We start from the raw sequence: 17753 nt of genomic DNA on the forward strand, positions 1-17753 counted from the left end.
AGAGATACTGTATCGAAAATATTCTTCAATACTAGCACAAGCGTTATCTAACCTTTTCACCACAACATACTCAAGCAGACAAGATTCCACAGACACATGAGCGGTGCGATAATAATAAGTCACGATAATAAAAATGCATGAGACTGATGCAGCACATTCAGACGAATGAGATCATCTTGCTGCCCGTGTGAGCATCCAATACGAGAATCGACAAGTAAAGGTTCCCTTGTGAAGGATTATTATCACGATAGTGCCATTCTTTCTTTCCATCTTTGTCGCTACACCTGAACAGGCGTTTTTCCCACCGGATATATCGAAAAAATTGCTTGGGAACGCTCTGTCCTGTTTGGTTAACTTTCCTGGATTGCTTCTACCAAAATGCTTGAAAGGTATCGAACGGATCTTCTTCTTCTCTTGCAGCATCTATTGTTGCGATGACTAGACGCGAAATACATCCGGTTATGCCTAATGCTGAAACATACATTGGCCTGTCTGTATACACGCCTATTACAAATAAGGCGAGTCTAAATTAGGTGACTGGTAGTTTGTTATAGACAATCAAGTTTGATCTGGTCCATAATGAGTGGCAGAAGTAGAACCGACATTGTCGTGAGAGGCCATATCTCCTAAAATACGCAAGGAGGAATGGGTTGCGTCAGACAAAAGCCCACGCAGAAGTCCAGCATCCACATTGACAAATTCTTGACCGCTATCAAGAGCTAACAACAGTGCCCAAATATCGCTCACTGCGGGTTGAGGATGGTTGTTCGATACCTGAATTGGCTGCATTTGCTGGTCTACAATCCATCATTTTTGTCTTGTCAGTGCAAAATCGAAAAGAGACGACTTTTGTGTGTGCTGTTGACTTACTGTCGTATTGAGAATGAGCCACGGGTTCACTTATATTACTGGGCTTAACTGTGGATAGGTCGGTACTTAGGGAAGCTATCCATTGAGATATAGCCTCTGTGCCTGTCATGTGACAAGACTTCAGTCAAGAGATTATAGTACCTATGAAGTTGAATTTTTAACTCACCAAGCTGATCTGAATGTTTGATGTCACCGCTGCCAATATCGAAAGGTTCTTGCGTATTGCCGAGGTGGGAGTTGTCTGCGATCCCAGTCCCACCTGAGAGTACGCTTTCGGTGGTGACTGGAGGATGGTATATGTTATAATCGAATTGTAGAGCATTGGGTGCCGAATGCGATTCATCGGGGATGTCTGGGAATGGCCAGTTCAAGAACATATCCACCGATGTGCTACTGTCTGAGTCATCGGCTGCGGAACTTTGCACAAGGTCCCCAGGGGATGGGTCAGAATCCTGAGGGTCCTGATCTAGACAGTTTTGAACGTAACTCAACCAATGCACAAGCAGACGAAAGACATGGACAAGATTTGGACATACCACGGTGTTTCGATGCCGTTTTTAGATATTTTCGACTACGATTCCGACATGCAAGGGGGCTTCTTCCAGGCAAATGATCCGCAATGATAGTCCACTTAGGTCCATGTGCTTCAAACAGTTGTAGCAGTAAGGCATCTTCTAGGCTGGCCCAAGGTACTTTTGGTGTAAGTTTTGGATCTAGGACGTCTCTCCATCTCTTTGACACTTGATCGTCTTTACGGCCGGGTATCTTCAACGCTACGAGACATTACAACACATGACATAAATAGGTCAACTACCCTTGTAAAACAGCACAGCGGGTTCGGGGCACGAAGGTGGACTCACCGATTTCTTTCCATTGGGGTCCCATCTCACCGTATAACTTCTTCAACTTCTCATCCTCCTCACGAGACCATTTACCCTTGCGCAGATTGGGATCAAGAGAATGGAACCATCTTTTCCGACAGTCCTGAATAATTTAGCATCAGCCTACTGTCATTCCGAGGACCAGACATCCACTAAGTGTCAAAGACCCGGCCCGATATTCAAAAGGATCACAATAAACTTACCTTGTTAGTGCGATGCCCACCTACTGACTTCGAAATAACTGACCAAGCGGAGCCTGGACCACGCGAAGAGCCATATTGGTTGACAGCAGCAATGAGGGTCGAGTCCTCCTCCGCTGTCCACGGGCGGCGAACAGCCGAAAGTTTACTGGCAGAGCAGTCAAAACTTTCTTCGCATTCACTCATCGTGTGTGACTCGCCTACATTGCTCACGATGGTGTGTTGCACCATCTCGTGAGTCTCCGATAAGATGGCTCGATACCGGTCGGAAGTGACAGGGGTTTGTGGTCATATGAACGAATCTATTATCGACACACAAGTGGTATGTATGACTCTCAATTGACCCGGCCCAGGTCAAGAACGAGTAAAGCGATTGGGTATTCAAAGACAAGCAGGAAAACCTCAATCTGATTTGCTGTAATTGGGTGTTATCAGGCTGGGCCGGGTCAGTGTCAGGATCCTGGTAGGTGTGGGGCAGATGACGTAATATCATTTTCTTAATTAAGTGGCTCTGAACAAAGTACAGATGGACTGTAGGATATGACTGACGATACGGCCAGAGAAGGCTTACTCGCAGGATCCAGATAGCATTGCATTGTATGAGCCTATAAGGTTGAGGTTCATTCCCTAGCTAAGCTAACGATGTGAAGATTTTTATCGATAACTAAAATACAGAATATCTAGATCCATCTCCCTTCCCTTCCCGTTCCATTCTTGCACAACACAGTCATGGGCGGAAACTCAAAGGCGTTCTTTTTTGAAACTGCATCGAGGTCTTATCTACCTCAACCAGTAAACGCGCCCAGAATTCTTTTACCGATACCGATCTTCTTGATGTCCAGCAGTCTATCCTCTGGATTCATTTCCCTTCGGCCAGTAACTGAGCAAGGGATGTTCGCGCTTTGTTAATATGATAGGGCAAACACAGCTATGATATGGAGTGCACTCACCAAGATCAGCGGTTGCCAAATCAACCCATTTAGTCTTATTCCAGAATTTATATCCGAGGTACATTATCACGAACTGCGAGATTCTTCAACGGGGTTCTTGCTGATATCTAGGAATTCACTTACCACTGGAATCATAACGTAATTCTTGAAAAAGTCCTCAACACTAAAGGGCGAGACTATCTTGTGGATTAGCATCAACATGTCCTATAGTAAGTGGGAGACTTACGAAACGCCGTCCATCCTTGGAAGAAAATAAAGAACAAATTGCCGCACAACCCGATCCAAGCTCCATAAGGATAGAAAGCGGCCTATAGGTCATTGGATAGTCAGCCAAAGCACTTGAACCTCTACATACTGACCTTACATCACTCACCTTGAATGGAAGCTCCTCGAGAGAAACGCCTTGAAGCGACAACGCTTTTCGGAATCGAAGATGAGCCAGGCATATCCTAACAATCGAGTGGACGTAGTCAACAGCTTGAACAAGGACTCTCTAATCGTCACTTACCCTCCCCAGGTGATGAACGTGGCGACACCCGTAATATTAACCAGCCAGTCGTATACGTGGCCCGCACCCGAACTAAGGTTCAATAGGGAGATGAAACCGAAAAGATTACAGAAGATCAAGGCATATGTGGGAACACCCCTCTTGTTGATGTGACCAAGGAATTTGGGAGCCTGCTTCTGATGAGCAAGAGCGGAGACCGTTCTAGAAGACACATAAAGGGCTCCGTTCAACGCGGAGAGAATAGTAATAATCTAGATAGACGATTCCTGTCAGCTTTCTGAACACACCAGTCAAGGGAGGGGCTCACAATTATGGCATTCACCGCATCACCGCCTCGAGGGAGACCTGCATTGACAAATGAAATTACGAATGGAGATCGGGCTGTTTTGCTTGCACCACTGAGCAGGGTAGGATCATTCCATGGAACACAAAGGGAAAGGAAGAAGATACCACCCAGGAAGACTACTAGGACACGCCAAAATACGAATCGAACAGCTTTTGGGACATCCCGACCAGGGTTTGCTGACTCGCCCGCGGTCAGGCCGATCATCTCTGTTCCCGAGTATTGCTGCAAGGTATGGTCTTAGCCCCATCTAATTTCGTAGTGTAGGTCACAACTTACCAACGCAGCAAAAACAAAAACCTTGAAAACACCGCTTACCCCATCGGCGAAAGCCCCTGGGTCACTGTAGTACTTGAAGCCAATTTTTCCTTGGTCACCAATTGCCCCAGAAGTGATGAGAATTGAACATAGGAAGAACGCGACAATGAACAGCAACTTCATGGCTGTAAGAGCGAATTCGGCCTCTCCAAAGGCAAGAACACCAAGGTAACTGAAAGCCTGTTGATCTTCTCAGCAGGAGCCGGATCTGGGCGTGAAAAACCGAGACTCACCAAGAATACGCACCAGAACACAAGGATAAATCCCCAGTTTGGCAAAGCGGACTTCCAATAAGTCATGACTGATTGTCAGCCAGATCCCCACCAACCTGGACATACCTATACCAAGATTATTGTATTCAGCTCCCAGAATACCAAACCAAAGGAATGCATAATTCCATCCGAGACTAAAACCAAAAGCCGGATCCACAAATCTCGAGGTGTAGTTGGTAAAAGAACCTGAAGGAATGGTCAGCGTTTTTCGATGTAGGCTTTGCAGGCGTCGCTCACCAGAGACCGCTAAGAAAGCCGCCATCTCCGCCAGGGATTGCATGACGACCCAGAGTAAGATACCCACGATTCCGAAGCCTAACAATAGACCTGCTGGACCACCGTTGGTGAAACCATTGCCGACTAACAGATGCGTCAGCCTGTCCTGCAAATTTCAGCCCATTGAGCCACTCACTTCCGACGAAGTACCCGGGTCCGATGACTCCACCTATTAGAGATTAGCATGCATTTCGATATGCATTCAAATGGCTGCCAAGACTTACCGATCGCCAGCATTTGCATGTGACGTGATTTTAGCGAACGCTTCAGTCCAGGATCCGCAACTTCGCGGTCCTCTTCAATGACTGTCTCGACGCTATGAACGAGATCATCTTTGACCTCCGGTAGGTCAGTGAGCTCGTGGACGTTGTCGCTTGCCATATTGTGGGGTTCTAAGATCTGATCTGATGAGCGGTGTTGTCGCCCTGTGTGAAGTGTAAGAGAGGGATGTAAGGAAATTCCGGGGATGAACACAGCTCCCTAACACCTCCGCCTATCATGCCTTTTATCCTTCGCTCGATTGCACACCAGACGGTCGACGAAAGATAGATTTGAGAAAATCACTTAGGCTGGACTGACAGGGCCTATCAACGGTGACCCGGCCTGTCCTAGTACGAAAGCAGATGCTGTATCAGGCCGCGTACCTTTTAATAATGCAGAAAAGCATGACTACTCAGACTTGTTTAGATCGCTGATAGAGATGTCTCAGTCAAATCGTTTCTAGATATGCTCCAGATAACCCGATACATCTCTTATCGGTGATTGGATCACAAATGGCACGGATATAGAGTTCCGTTTGGGCCGGGTCGCGAAGAGGCCGTGATAAGGAGCCGCGTCATGTAAGGACCCCGGGTTCCAACTGATCATGTGATAGGATTGAGAGCCGGGTCCGCGCTGTATGTGGAGGTACAGCTACTATACACTTTTCTGACTTTTCTCAGCCCAAGCGACCGTACACTAGTGAATCAGCACTTTGACACGGCTAGCATGGTGGAAAGGAATAAAAAGAGTGGGCCTTTGCAAGGTCTAAGGTTCGGTTTAGACATTTACATTCACTACAACTGAGATCCACAGGAAGATGGCCATTACACAAACTCACCCTCACCCGCTCGACCCAGCAACCCCTGAAGAACTTGCTCAAGCTGTTGAGCTCGTTCGGAAACAGTATGAAGTACCCCTTCACTTCAAATGTGGTGGTCTTGAGGAGCCACCAAAGGAGGTCCTCAAAAAATACCTGGCAGCAGAACATGCCGGACAACCGGTAGAAGCAATCAACCGGTGGATATTCATGTGGGCGCTCTTTCATTCATTCAGACCCTCTAAATCCCAGATACTGACAGCAGATATAGGATGTACTACATCAAGAGAACCCCTCGGTTGTTCGAAGTCATCGTCGACGTTACGGATGGCAAGATCGTCCATCAAAAGGAATTGCCTCGAACACATCACGCCCCGGTAGATAGGATCGAGCTTAACGAAGCTGCTCAAGTAGCTCTGGCAGACGAGAGTGTTAAGAGCGAGCTCGACAGACTACAGCTTGGAGATAACGTTGTAGTAGTTGACCCTTGGGACTATGGGAAAGACGACGAGAACGAGCAACGACGCCTCACCCAAATTTTCTTCTATACCAGAAAGTGAGCGCTGAGCATCATAAATCATACCACCGTTAGTAGACTGACTGTTCCCCTTAGCCCCAAGAACAATGATCCATCTTCAAATCACTACGCATTCCCCCTCGACTTCATGGTCATTGTTGACCTGATCGAAATGAAGGTAATCAAGATCTGTCACTTGCCTTTGGGCGCAGAGGAGATCACCACCAAGCACACAGGGCCCCGAAAGGTAGGAAACCCTGAGGAGCCCGAATACGATCATCGTTTACAAAGCAAACCTGCCCGAACAACCTTGAAACCCCTTCAGGTGATTCAGCCTGATGGTGCTAGTTTCACTCTGACTGGCCGTCTTATCGAGTGGGAAAAATGGCGATTCCGTGTCGGTTTCAATTGGCGAGAAGGTATGGTCATCCACGATGCATGGTTCGACAATCGACCTGTGTTTCATCGACTCTCACTGTCTGAGATGTTAGTTTCAGGTTGTACTAATGACCTGTGGCGTACGCTGATCATCCTTCTAGGTTCGTACCTTATGGAGACCCTCGAGACCCTCTTCACCGTAAAGGCGCTTTTGATTTGGGAAACGTCGGCGCTGGTATCACTGCCAACGATTTATCCCGTAAGTAGCCGCCACTCCTCCCCTTTGGCACGTCACCATGTGCTAACAACACTCCAGTGGGCTGCGACTGTCTTGGTCTCATTGCGTACCTTTCCGGACACGTAGTAAATGCTAATGGAGAGGTTGTTGCTAAGAACAACGCGATTTGCATGTAAGTTACCACGATGTTGAATACAGTCTTGAACATCGAAGCTAAAACAAATGGGTAGTCACGAAGTCGATGCCGGAATCCAATGGAAGCACACCAATCACAGAACCGGTCAGGCTTCAGTGGTAAGAAAGAGACAATTACAACTGCAGACCATTATTACGGTCGCGAATTACGAGTACATCTTCTATTGGATCTTTGACCAGTCAGGAGAGATTGAATTCGAGACTCGTGCCACCGGTATCTTGTCTACCACTCCCATCGACCCTGACTGCAAAGACAAGATCCCATTCGCAACACGGGTCGGAGATGGAGTTCTTGCACCTTACCATCAACATATTGTGAGTGTATGAAATATTAAATCGGACAAGTATTGACAACGATCGTTCAGTTCAACCTTCGTATTGATCCTGCTATCGATGGTCACAATAATACTGTGTCATACGTAGACAGTCTGCCGATGCCGCGTGACTCCAGACTTAATCCTTACGGAACGGGGTATATCACCAAAGAGACTAGCATTACGAAATCCGGTACAGCTCAGACCGATCCCTACAAAAATCGTATCTTCAAGATCTCGAATCCATCCAAGATCAATCCTGTTACTTTGAATCCAGTAGCTTACAAGCTGGTACCGATTGCTTCTCAAGTACTACTTGCTGCTGACGATTCATGGCACCACCGACGAAGCCACTTCACCGACGCTCCTATCTGGGTTACTAAATACAAGGTTAGTGCATGGTCTGGCGGAATCTGGACTTCGTAGCTCATCTGCCATTACAGGACCGGGAACTGTTCCCCGCCGGTGATTACACCAATCAGTCCTCTGGTGGTGAGGGTATACGAGACTGGGTAGCACGGGATGACAACGTAGAGAATGGCGATATCGTTCTTTGGCATACCTACACATTCACACACAACCCAAGGCCAGAGGATTTCCCAATCATGCGTGAGTCTAATCAGTCACATTGCCCTACCTTGGCAAGCTAACCCCCTCTCTAGCCGCCGAGTTTGTTCGAATCGCTCTCAAGCCAGTTGGGTTCTGTAATTACAACCCTACGATGGATGTGCCGCCCAGTAACCAAGCTTTCAACAAAAGTACTGCGTAAGTGCATCATCAAAGCCTCAATATAAGTTACTACCAAGCTCCTAACTTTAAAATGATCTGGCAGATATGATCCCACCCTTCAAGTTGGAGCAGATGCGGTTACATCCAAATTAAACGGTCTGTCTGTTCAAGGAAGTGACCAACACGCCCAAGGCAGTTGCTGCCAGAAGTAGCTGGTCGATTGCAAGAAATCCATAGCCATCCAGTCATAAGGACGCTCATAAGATTGCCATACATCTTCTGTGATATTATGCATTGCTACATTTCCCTCAAATATGCCTGCCGTTAGCATTACTCATATACCCAATTACACCTCGGAATGTTTGGCTATCGAGCGCTGCTAGACCTTTCATACTTGTCATGTAATAGGGGATTTTGGCGATGGTCAATCACATCTCCCGACCTGATGGTCTGAATATTGACGTCTGACCCCCTAACTACTTTAGCTTTCATCGGTTGCTGCGAATCTTTCTCCTCAGAAGCAATGCCCTCGACGAGTGATTGCCCGTGGTTTCTTCTGCTTCGAGTGATATAGGTCTCCCACCCCTACCGCCTCCCAACCGAGCTAAAACATGCATGCAGGCCTAGTTGCTCTCCCTGACCTGATACACGACAGGTATGAGGCACACAATCGTATATACATAACTACTACAAGGTATCTAAATGGGGATACATACAAGCGGGATGAATTCTTCCAGGGAAACCCGAGGCAGAAGAGCAGGCGGATATACAGGGGATGGGGGAGGGATGGATAAAACGAGAGTCGTTTTAGAGGCGAAATATGCTGATATAGGAAAGGTGGGAAGGAGCCTGAGAGATGTGGACATGTCAGAGTGATATATATGTCCATTAGAGGTGATCTGAGAGCAGGACAAAGCTCAGAGTGATGTTATGGTACTCTCACGAAGAAATCCACGTCACACCCTGACATCCCTTCATTGATACCAAGTGCAGCGTTGCCATGTCACAGAGATTGTACATAAACAGATAATGCAAAGGGATCAAGAAATTTCTATAGGAACACTTATGCATTTTACCAGTGTGTAGATGAGCGCGGCATCCAGGTACATATAGCGGATAACGCAATTCGGTCCGATGTATGAGCGGCGTCACGCGATGACAAATGAGCTGAGTCCAGTACAAGTCTCTCTATAAATTCACTCATGGTGCCGAATTCGTCTGCATCGAGTGACACACCCCATCATCTTCAAGCCAGAATTATGCCCGACCTCAAGGTGAAGCAGTTGTTGGAACGAGGAAAGGCTTATCGAGAGCTTCGCGACTCGCTATTTACCGGTCAATACGCACCGGATCTTCCAGACCTCCCTTTAGATGTCAGTCAACTTTACAAAACATCCGAGATCTTGTCTCAAAGTCAAGTAGAGATCGTAGAGTTGGACGCTGTAGACCTGGCTAAATCGATCGCCCAGAGGAAGTACACCTCCTACCAGGTAATTGAGGCGTATCTGCTTTCTGCGGCGTTGGCTCACAGTGCAACTAATTGCTTGGCGTGGTTCTTCCCCCTTGAAGCAGTTGAACGAGCTCGATGGTTGGATGAGCAATTAGAGAAAACAGGTCAGCCTGTAGGGCCCCTCCACGGTGTACCTATATCTGTGAAGGGTAAGTGCAGTAGTAATTTATATATAGTTCGCACCGCTGATACCAATTGTTTCAGACTTTATTATGGTGAAAGGCATATCGCAGACTTCCGGTCATATCGCCTCTTCTGGCTTCATTCCTGATGAAGATGCTCATATCGTAGCTATTCTAAGGGATGCGGGTGCAGGTGAATCATGGGTTCTGGGCTGAGGAAAAGAAAAAGAGCAGAGCTAATGATTTGACAGTCTTTTACGCCAAAACAACTATGCCGCAAAGCATCATGCATCTGGAAACGGACAGCTTTTTGGGCGTGACTTCCAATCCGTTCAATCGCAACTTGACGGCAGGTGGTAGCTCTGGAGGTGAAGGTGCCCTAGTCGGTGCTAGGGGGTCCCCACTTGGCATTACCACGGATATTGGAGGCTCAACCCGAGGACCTGCCGCTAAGTGAGCGTCTATCATAGTGCATACGGAGGATAGCATGCTGACTCGTGGCACGTAGTAATGGCCTCTGGGGCTTCAAGCCTACTGCGATGCGCTTGCCCAAAGGAATGAAAGGTATTATGCCAGGAGCCGATGGTGTTGCGGGAGCGATTGGACCTATCGCTCATTCGCTGCGAGATCTTGAGCTATTCTGTGAGGTCCTGCTCGATGCCCATCCATGGGACCAAGACATAAATATCCCTCCAATGCCATGGTCTTCAGTAACTCTGACGAAGCCTGTCAAGATCGGTGTCATGTGGGACGACGGTGTGGTGAAACCAGTCGGGCCTGTCCGTGAGGCAATGAAAGACGTGGTGGACCGGCTGCGAGCCACGGGCGTCGAGGTGGTCGATTATCCAGCGTATCCCGCAGCTCAAGCCTGGACAATGATCGTAAGCGCAAAGCTTTTAGAATCAGAGCCGTTTTCGTTCAATTGCTCACGTGTCACAGAAACACCTCTATTACCTCGATGGAGCTCAAAGGCTGCGAGACATGTTGGACGGCGAACCCATGCTTCCTCTGACTACTTGGATCACTTCGGGTGCGCAAACTCAAGATATTGGAAGTATGTGGAAAGTAAGTGGAGTAGTGTGCGATAGCGTACCAACGCGAAATTGACGCGAAAGTAGCTTGTAAACGAAAGAGACGTATTCCGGAATACCTACACCAAGTTCTTCCGCTCATTGAACGTCGATGCGATTTTAAGTCCAGCTTCTCCTGGTCCGGCCGGCCCCCACGGAAGCAGCAAATACTGGTCGTACACTTCATTCTGGAACTTGCTAGATTGGCCAGCGCTCGTATTTCCGACCGGTCGCAAGGTAGCTTTCAATGATCATGATGATGCGGATTATGAAGCTCGCAATCCAACGGAACATGAATACTACTCGGCATGTGAGTGATGAATTGTTGTGAGCTTTTTGCCGGAGTAAAGCTGATCTGCGTGATTGGTATTTTCAGACTGTCGAGATAAAGCTATTGGTGCTCCCATTGGGCTACAGCTCTCGGTACCCAGATTCCAAGATGAGAAACTTCTCGCTGTTGCGAAGAAAATAAATGCAGTTCTTGTCTAGGAGACTGCTGGAGTATCACAGTAGATTGATATGCTTTCAGTGACAATGGCGCATGTATGGAAAGATAAAGTGTGGCACTGAGCCTCAAACTTCGGGTATTATATTCTCGACAAGTTGGCTGATATTAACAAAATCTGCGGGCAGGGTGAGTAGTCGTACGATGGACATCACCCGAGGAACTGTCATTGCTAGAATGTCATCGGAAGGGCCGTGATTGACTACAACGACCCCAGGTCAATTTTGTACTATAATGACAGCTTGGATGCCGAAACATGTCAGCCAGCTCAATGGTGGATCGAGAGTCTGTCCTCTCTTGAGAGAGGAACTTGATTGTTGTTTATGCGCATACCATTGCCAAGAAGGAGAAGCTTGGACCGCTGAGATGCAAAAGGCTACGACAGCAAGAAGGGCAGGAAGGAAAGGAATGGAGGACTTCTTGGCATGAGATTGTATGTCTTCATTGCCGACGAGACGCTTTACGGAGAATCATAGATGATATGCTCTGCAAAGATCTTCCGGTGCTTTGGTTAAAGATGCATGATTTGTGGGATGATTAGAAAATGGATTACAAATCTGTAATCAAGACCGTTTTTGTTAAGGCTTATACTTGTAAGCCTTCGGGAATGCCCGGTCCGAAATTTGGCTCCTTAGCAAGTCAGGTTCAAATTAGTCCTTCAAGGGCCGTGTCACTTCCGCGTGTCCCCAACAGAATGAATATCGCCTCTATCGAGCCAATGAGCTGGGTCAAACGCAATAACTCACGATTGTCAGCAGATAAGCAACATCTTGACTTTGACCCCGCTCAAAATGCGGGGTCGATGAGCTGCGTCAAGCAACCACTCACGATAGTCAGCTGATAAGCAAAATAGTGATCTTGACCCAGCTCAATGCGATCTGGGACGCTGCATGAAATACCACTCATCAAGGTAACAACGAGATCAAAGCCAATGAGACTCATGCAAGAAGGCGGACAACGCATTTCGCCTGGTGACCCCGCTCAACATTGTTTCATTAGCATATAGAAAGGTAAAAGAATAAAAGCCCGTGTCTTCGTCAGGAGAGGCGCCATTTTGACGACCACTAATCTAGCACAGCAAAAATGACTGCCCCAGGAACTATAGAGATGGGTGAACTCGTCGATAAGAAAGACTTTCCCGCTGAGGGTACAATCCACGACGTTGAAGCCAACGAATATGATGCCGAAACCGCTTGCTTGGAGAAACGCCTCGTGAGGAAAGTCGATATAAGGTACGTTTCAACCATGAAGGCCTCAAGCTAATGAGCACAGAATGCTGGTTCTCATCGTGATATACGTCTTGAATTATGTGAGTCCGGCTATTTTAGAAAGATCACTGCTGTTGCTGACGGAAACATTCAGATCGATCGAAACGCCATTCCTAATGCGAGATTGTATGGATTCCAGACTGACCTCGGGCTTTCTGACACTCAATACGCAACGACTCTCTCGATATTATACGTTTTCTACATCTTGTTTCAACTTCCATCTAATCTGTTGCTCGCTACCATCCCATATCCTTCGCTTTACATAGGTGGTTGTGTGGTTTTGTGGGGAGTTATCTCAACGTTGACTGGTGTAGTGAAGTCGTATGGAGGTGTCGTCGCCATTCGTCTAACTCTTGGCGGGGTTGAGGCTGTCTTCTTCGTATGTGGTCCCTTCATCATTCATTTTAAGCGCGGCTGACAACATCCTTTCAGCCTGGCGCTATATACATGCTGTCAAAATGGTGAGTCCGGATGCGGATTGACGCCATTTGAGCTCTACTCTGTTAATTGTCTCCAATATCATCTCAGGTACACAAGGAAAGAACTCGCATTGCGGATGTCAATTTTCTATTGTGGATCTATCACCTCGAATGGGTGGGGAAGTCTGATAGCAGCAGGAATTCTCGGTCATTACAAAAAATGGCCATACCTGTTTTACATCGAAGGAGGCCTTACGATCGGCATTGGTTTGCTTTCCATGTAAGCCTCTTGCCCTGACACAAGGCTGTAGGAGCTCACGATTGCTGCACAGCTGGATCTTGCCTGGCTTCCCGGAGACTGCTCGATGGCTTTCTGACGAGGTGAGCGGCATTACTCTGTATCATATAAAAATTGAGCAGAACACAATCTAAACAAGATGTAACAGGAACGCACGCTCCAACTGTCTAGGATGAAAGCTTCTGCCGGTCAGGAAGTTGTTGGGGATAGCACTGTCTGGGGGGGTTGCAAGGCAGCATTTGCCGACTACAAAACTTGGATCATGGCGGTAGGGTTCTGTTTGATCTGTGTAGGCTCGTCAATGGAAGCTGATAAATGCTCAGTTGATATTAACCGCTCAGGTCCTGGGACTAGGGTAAGCTGTTGTCCAGCTCTGTGTCATCGCCGCTGACGTTCACTTAGCTTTGCGACTTTTTTCCCCACATTGGTCGGCACACTAGGCTACAACAGGGTGAAAACATTACTTCTGTGTGCTGTAAGTTTCGAAAAGGGTTACTATATGCTTTGACCCTCTGAACGAAGCTGACTACTTATCTGGAAGCCTCCCTGGATGTTTGCATGTCTCGTAGCTTTGTGAGTCTACCTTTTCCTCGATTGACCCGTTGACTGACAATGATTCACAGAGTCGTCGGCTGGTCTGCCGATCGAAGACAGGAACGAGTCATGCATATCACAGGTCCGGTCTTGATCGGTGTACTTGGAGCGGTCATCGCCATGGCCACGATGAACACCGCCGCACGATATTTCTCACTTTTTATGATGGCTTCTGCTGTTGTAAGTAATTCGCCGTTTACGTAGGCTTGACAGTACTGTCGTTGTTGACAATCGGTACCTATCGCTCAGGCTGGTTTCACCATCAATTTTTCTTGGTTTGCCAACATCGCAGGGGAATCATCTCCTTCCAAAAGAGCCGCTGTGCTTGCGATTACCAACGCGTTTTCTCAACTGGGAAACATTGCGTGAGCAATTTCTATCGATATGAATGAAGATTCACTGATATTTGTTGCCAGCGCGGGTTATTGCTGGCCTTCCAAATGGGGACTACAATATCGACGAAGTTTCGGTATTAGTCTATCTGCCTTCGGTTTTGCTATCATTCTGGCTTGGGCTTTAAGCATTCATCTTCGTTCAGAGAACAAGCGGCTGGCTGAAGAATATAGGCGGTGAGTCGGATACCACAACTGGCACTTGAATGTCATGACTTGAAGGGCTGATCGTCCTGTTTCTGTAGTGGAAAAGATTTGCCCGAAGACGCTCAAGTCCCCCCTCGATACTTCACCTGAGCTAGACGACATTGGTTGCCGTTCAGGGGTCGACCTCAAGAGCTCACCCTTACTGTTTGGAGAATGCAGATGCGTATTGTCGGTGCAATTTGTTAGGATTGCAGATTTGTAGGTTTGCGATAAGATCGTGATGTATAGTTTTGTGTGAGTGGTCTAATAAGTCGCTGATGGTAGCGGCATCAAACATGACATAAGATATTGAGACGGAGATCAGGGCTACAGTATAAAGATTTTTCATTCTACTCATTTCTTCATTTTCTTTTACATATATGCATCATGTGCATGGTTGTGCATGGTATAGACATATTATCAACTGCACGGGCTTGTCATCATGTAGCAATCATTGATTGGGGATTAATCCCCTTGAACACTCATGCTGAGTGCAATGTAAACGTTGTTAAGGTTTGGACGGGCTGCTTTTTCATTTCCTTGGGTCACTGACTATGGCACTTGTTGGCGCCGCACACCATCGGGGTCATCTCGTCCTTAGCCAAGCGGATCCTTTCTAAGTTCATAATATTTAGTACTGATTAAGGTCATCATCAGGGGGTCGGTGTGTACAGTGGCTCTACAGTAAGGATTTGCGATTTTTCAATTCTCAATTGTGCATGCATTACTGGCTCTCTGGAGCCTTGTGAACTAGTGTATAGATAGATTTTCAATGTGTGAATTTGTTACTTGGCTGCAAGTGTATGCATAATCAGTTATAATGTGGAGAAATCACAGATCGAAACTTTGCTCAGACCCTGTCATTATCTCACCCTATACATGCATGAATGCAAGGCATGATTTCGATTGCTACGTTCATCAAGTCGCTTTCTGCAAAGTCTGAAGACTCTGTTTAATGTGCGGCATCTTTTGCAGCTACAGGAAAAATCACAAATTACCTACCGTAGAGCTACCGTACACGAACAGGAACAGGGGGTGAACACTAAGTCAGGGATTAACGTTCCCCATCCCCCCGGTCGTAGATACTAAATGAGGGTACTCAACACCTGGCCATGCATCTGGAAAAGGGAACGCATAGACGCATAAGCTCATTCATACCTTTCTGCCAGTATGCTATAGTACGCCGTAATCCATAGTCCGTCGGTTGATAGCCCTTGTTGGTGACTACCCGTGTAACCCCTGCTTGCTGAGTTGGTATAATTCCCTGGGGCAAGAGACATACATACAGTTTCATGACTTCCCTTCATCCTCAATCCAGCTTTCGATTGTGTGCATGACGCTGCGACAGGCAAGATCTACCCACATGGCCAATCGAGCTGGCACGGCTCACGGTTGTGGAGAGGCTGTGTCAGATTTGCATTTGATTCATGAGAGCGGTGTACAATATTCATTGCCGACCTATTTTGTCTCCGTATATCGAGTCAGGTTGATGATGATCCACTTTTTTCTGGACTAATCATGATAATATCGCCGACAGTATAACACAATGACAAACAAGAATCGACAGACGGCTGGACCTGGTAAGCTATATGTTTGGGCGGATCCTGTTCATTTCGACTGACATCATACTCATGGTCACCACAGCCAGCGTTTTTGGAAGTAATGTGGTTATTGCACGAGGGCTTGTCTATATGGCAGGAGCGGTAGGAGAGGATGAAGGAGGTGGATTAGCGGAGGGCTCTATTGTGGTCCGGACTCATGCCGCTATGAAAATGATTGAAAGGCGACTGGCAACTATCGGATTGGATTTGACCGATGGTATGTCCTCTCTGTAAACCTTCATCTCACCTTCAACATAGACGATAACTGCCAAGGAAACTGACTTCGCATATAGTCGTTCATATCACTATTTATTTGTCAAACTATCATCGCGATTTTGAGGAGTTCAACAAAGCTTACGCGGAGGCTTTACCAAGGAATGCTTCACCTCCCGCCCGGATTTGCATTGGAGTAGCTGATTTGTACAAAGGTACTGATGTAGAGCTGTCGGCAGTGAGTTGAACGATCTGCACTTTTACCCTTGTTATGTGAGTCAGAGCTGATTTGTTGATATGTCAAGATCGCTGTCACTCGGGAAGGTGACAAGCTGTGAGGACTGTGAAATGTTAGCCTCCATGTATGAAGTGTTGACCGAATGAATGTGATTTTTCTTCGCAATGCAACTCGTTACTTTTGTGCCCGCCTTCACTATGATACTTCATCGCTTCCATCGTAGCCCTCGTAATATTGTATGGCGGAGAAAGTTTTGCACGATTTCGGTGCCATATGCCGAAAGCTCTTCCCGCTTTCTTCCCGTGGTTCTATCTTCCCACATTTATACAACATCCTTCACACCTATGCATCTCATCTTTCTGTCATCCATTCCCAGTATGTCTCGTCCCAGAATAGATCGAAAAAAGCGAGTGGAAATTGCCCAAGACGCCCTTTCAATGCGAATCGCTCATGTGGCTAGAAAACATGAAGTTTCAGAACACACCGTGAGGTCTGCCATCAACAGAGCCGATAATGACGATGAGAATGACCCTCAGAAAGATAGACATCACAGTGGTCGACCCAAGAAGCTCACAAAGTATGATGACAGGCATATCAAGCATGTTCTCAAGCAGAATCGGGATTGTCACGATGTGTCACAATGATCTAACTAAGACCTCAGTAGACGGCCTTAATCATATAGGAGACGGCCTAGATAGGCGATCAGGTGATAGAAGGACGACGGAAGATGTAATAATCTAACCGAAGTATGATAACAGCCCAACGAGATTGTTGAATGACCAACAAGATCGTTGGACTAACCCGAATATCGTTAAGACTTGAAGGATATCCTAGCTAAAGGAACGAAGTACTCAGCTAGATAGGTATGACTTCCAAGGGGACAATAGACGTTGTAGCCTTGAGGAGGTACTGAAGTGCAAAGTGACCCGTGGTACCAATAATAGTAAGACAAGACAACAATTGAGAATTCATGAGGGGAAACAGAATGAATACGAGATTAGAGAGGATATATATACTATTATCTTGAAAGTCCAATGTCCATTGTAGAAACTGAATGAACGAAGTTGAATGATATCTACAATAAATCCTATCCTTCTCCTATATCCTACTATCTCCTTATTCTACCAACGATACGAACGATATCGTTGTCAATGACTGAAGTCGTTCTCCGTTACGTAACTTCGTATATTGATATACCTTGTCGTGGAGGTAGCCGACATGACAGGAACAGCCTGTAAGCATTGGATTTTTCGCATTTTCCAATAGAATT

The 17753-nt window shown here is 46.8% G+C and overlaps 6 protein-coding genes across 6 annotated transcripts; 4 read left to right on the plus strand and 2 right to left on the minus strand.

The window, feature by feature from the left end:
• Positions 1-558: 558 nt before the first annotated feature.
• On the minus strand, positions 559-2137 carry V865_005102 (uncharacterized protein; the record flags this gene model as incomplete). Its single annotated transcript, XM_066228875.1, has 6 exons — positions 559-797; positions 871-972; positions 1037-1336; positions 1407-1643; positions 1731-1854; positions 1955-2137. The coding sequence occupies 6 exons, from the start codon at positions 2135-2137 to the stop codon at positions 559-561; spliced, it is 1185 nt and encodes a 394-aa protein (XP_066084972.1).
• A 599-nt stretch (positions 2138-2736) lies between these two features.
• On the minus strand, positions 2737-4999 carry V865_005103 (uncharacterized protein; the record flags this gene model as incomplete). The annotated part of the gene is made up of 12 exons (XM_066228876.1): positions 2737-2831; positions 2902-2974; positions 3025-3077; positions 3128-3209; positions 3275-3350; positions 3410-3660; positions 3717-3977; positions 4032-4250; positions 4317-4528; positions 4580-4702; positions 4755-4787; positions 4843-4999. The coding sequence occupies 12 exons, from the start codon at positions 4997-4999 to the stop codon at positions 2737-2739; spliced, it is 1635 nt and encodes a 544-aa protein (XP_066084973.1).
• A 697-nt stretch (positions 5000-5696) lies between these two features.
• Positions 5697-8279, plus strand: V865_005104 (uncharacterized protein; the record flags this gene model as incomplete). Its single annotated transcript, XM_066228877.1, has 10 exons — positions 5697-5908; positions 5968-6252; positions 6310-6699; positions 6753-6850; positions 6908-7001; positions 7060-7339; positions 7390-7728; positions 7782-7947; positions 8001-8103; positions 8171-8279. 10 exons carry the CDS (start codon positions 5697-5699, stop codon positions 8277-8279), a joined length of 2076 nt encoding a protein of 691 aa, XP_066084974.1.
• Positions 8280-9326: 1047 nt separating this feature from the next.
• Positions 9327-11258, plus strand: V865_005105 (uncharacterized protein; the record flags this gene model as incomplete). Its single annotated transcript, XM_066228878.1, has 7 exons — positions 9327-9726; positions 9782-9892; positions 9951-10152; positions 10208-10580; positions 10639-10764; positions 10818-11079; positions 11146-11258. The coding sequence occupies 7 exons, from the start codon at positions 9327-9329 to the stop codon at positions 11256-11258; spliced, it is 1587 nt and encodes a 528-aa protein (XP_066084975.1).
• A 1099-nt stretch (positions 11259-12357) lies between these two features.
• Positions 12358-14542, plus strand: V865_005106 (uncharacterized protein; the record flags this gene model as incomplete). Its single annotated transcript, XM_066228879.1, has 14 exons — positions 12358-12486; positions 12542-12583; positions 12637-12921; positions 12975-13003; positions 13071-13241; positions 13294-13342; positions 13408-13527; positions 13583-13614; positions 13662-13734; positions 13801-13832; positions 13883-14033; positions 14103-14218; positions 14270-14422; positions 14491-14542. The coding sequence occupies 14 exons, from the start codon at positions 12358-12360 to the stop codon at positions 14540-14542; spliced, it is 1434 nt and encodes a 477-aa protein (XP_066084976.1).
• Positions 14543-15977: 1435 nt separating this feature from the next.
• V865_005107 (uncharacterized protein) lies at positions 15978-16583 on the plus strand (the record flags this gene model as incomplete). Its single annotated transcript, XM_066228880.1, has 4 exons — positions 15978-16011; positions 16076-16249; positions 16326-16483; positions 16551-16583. 4 exons carry the CDS (start codon positions 15978-15980, stop codon positions 16581-16583), a joined length of 399 nt encoding a protein of 132 aa, XP_066084977.1.
• Positions 16584-17753: the final 1170 nt, after the last annotated feature.

This window comes from Kwoniella europaea, chromosome 1 (assembly GCF_036810445.1).
Source record: "Kwoniella europaea PYCC6329 chromosome 1, complete sequence".
Lineage (NCBI taxonomy): Eukaryota > Fungi > Basidiomycota > Tremellomycetes > Tremellales > Cryptococcaceae > Kwoniella > Kwoniella europaea.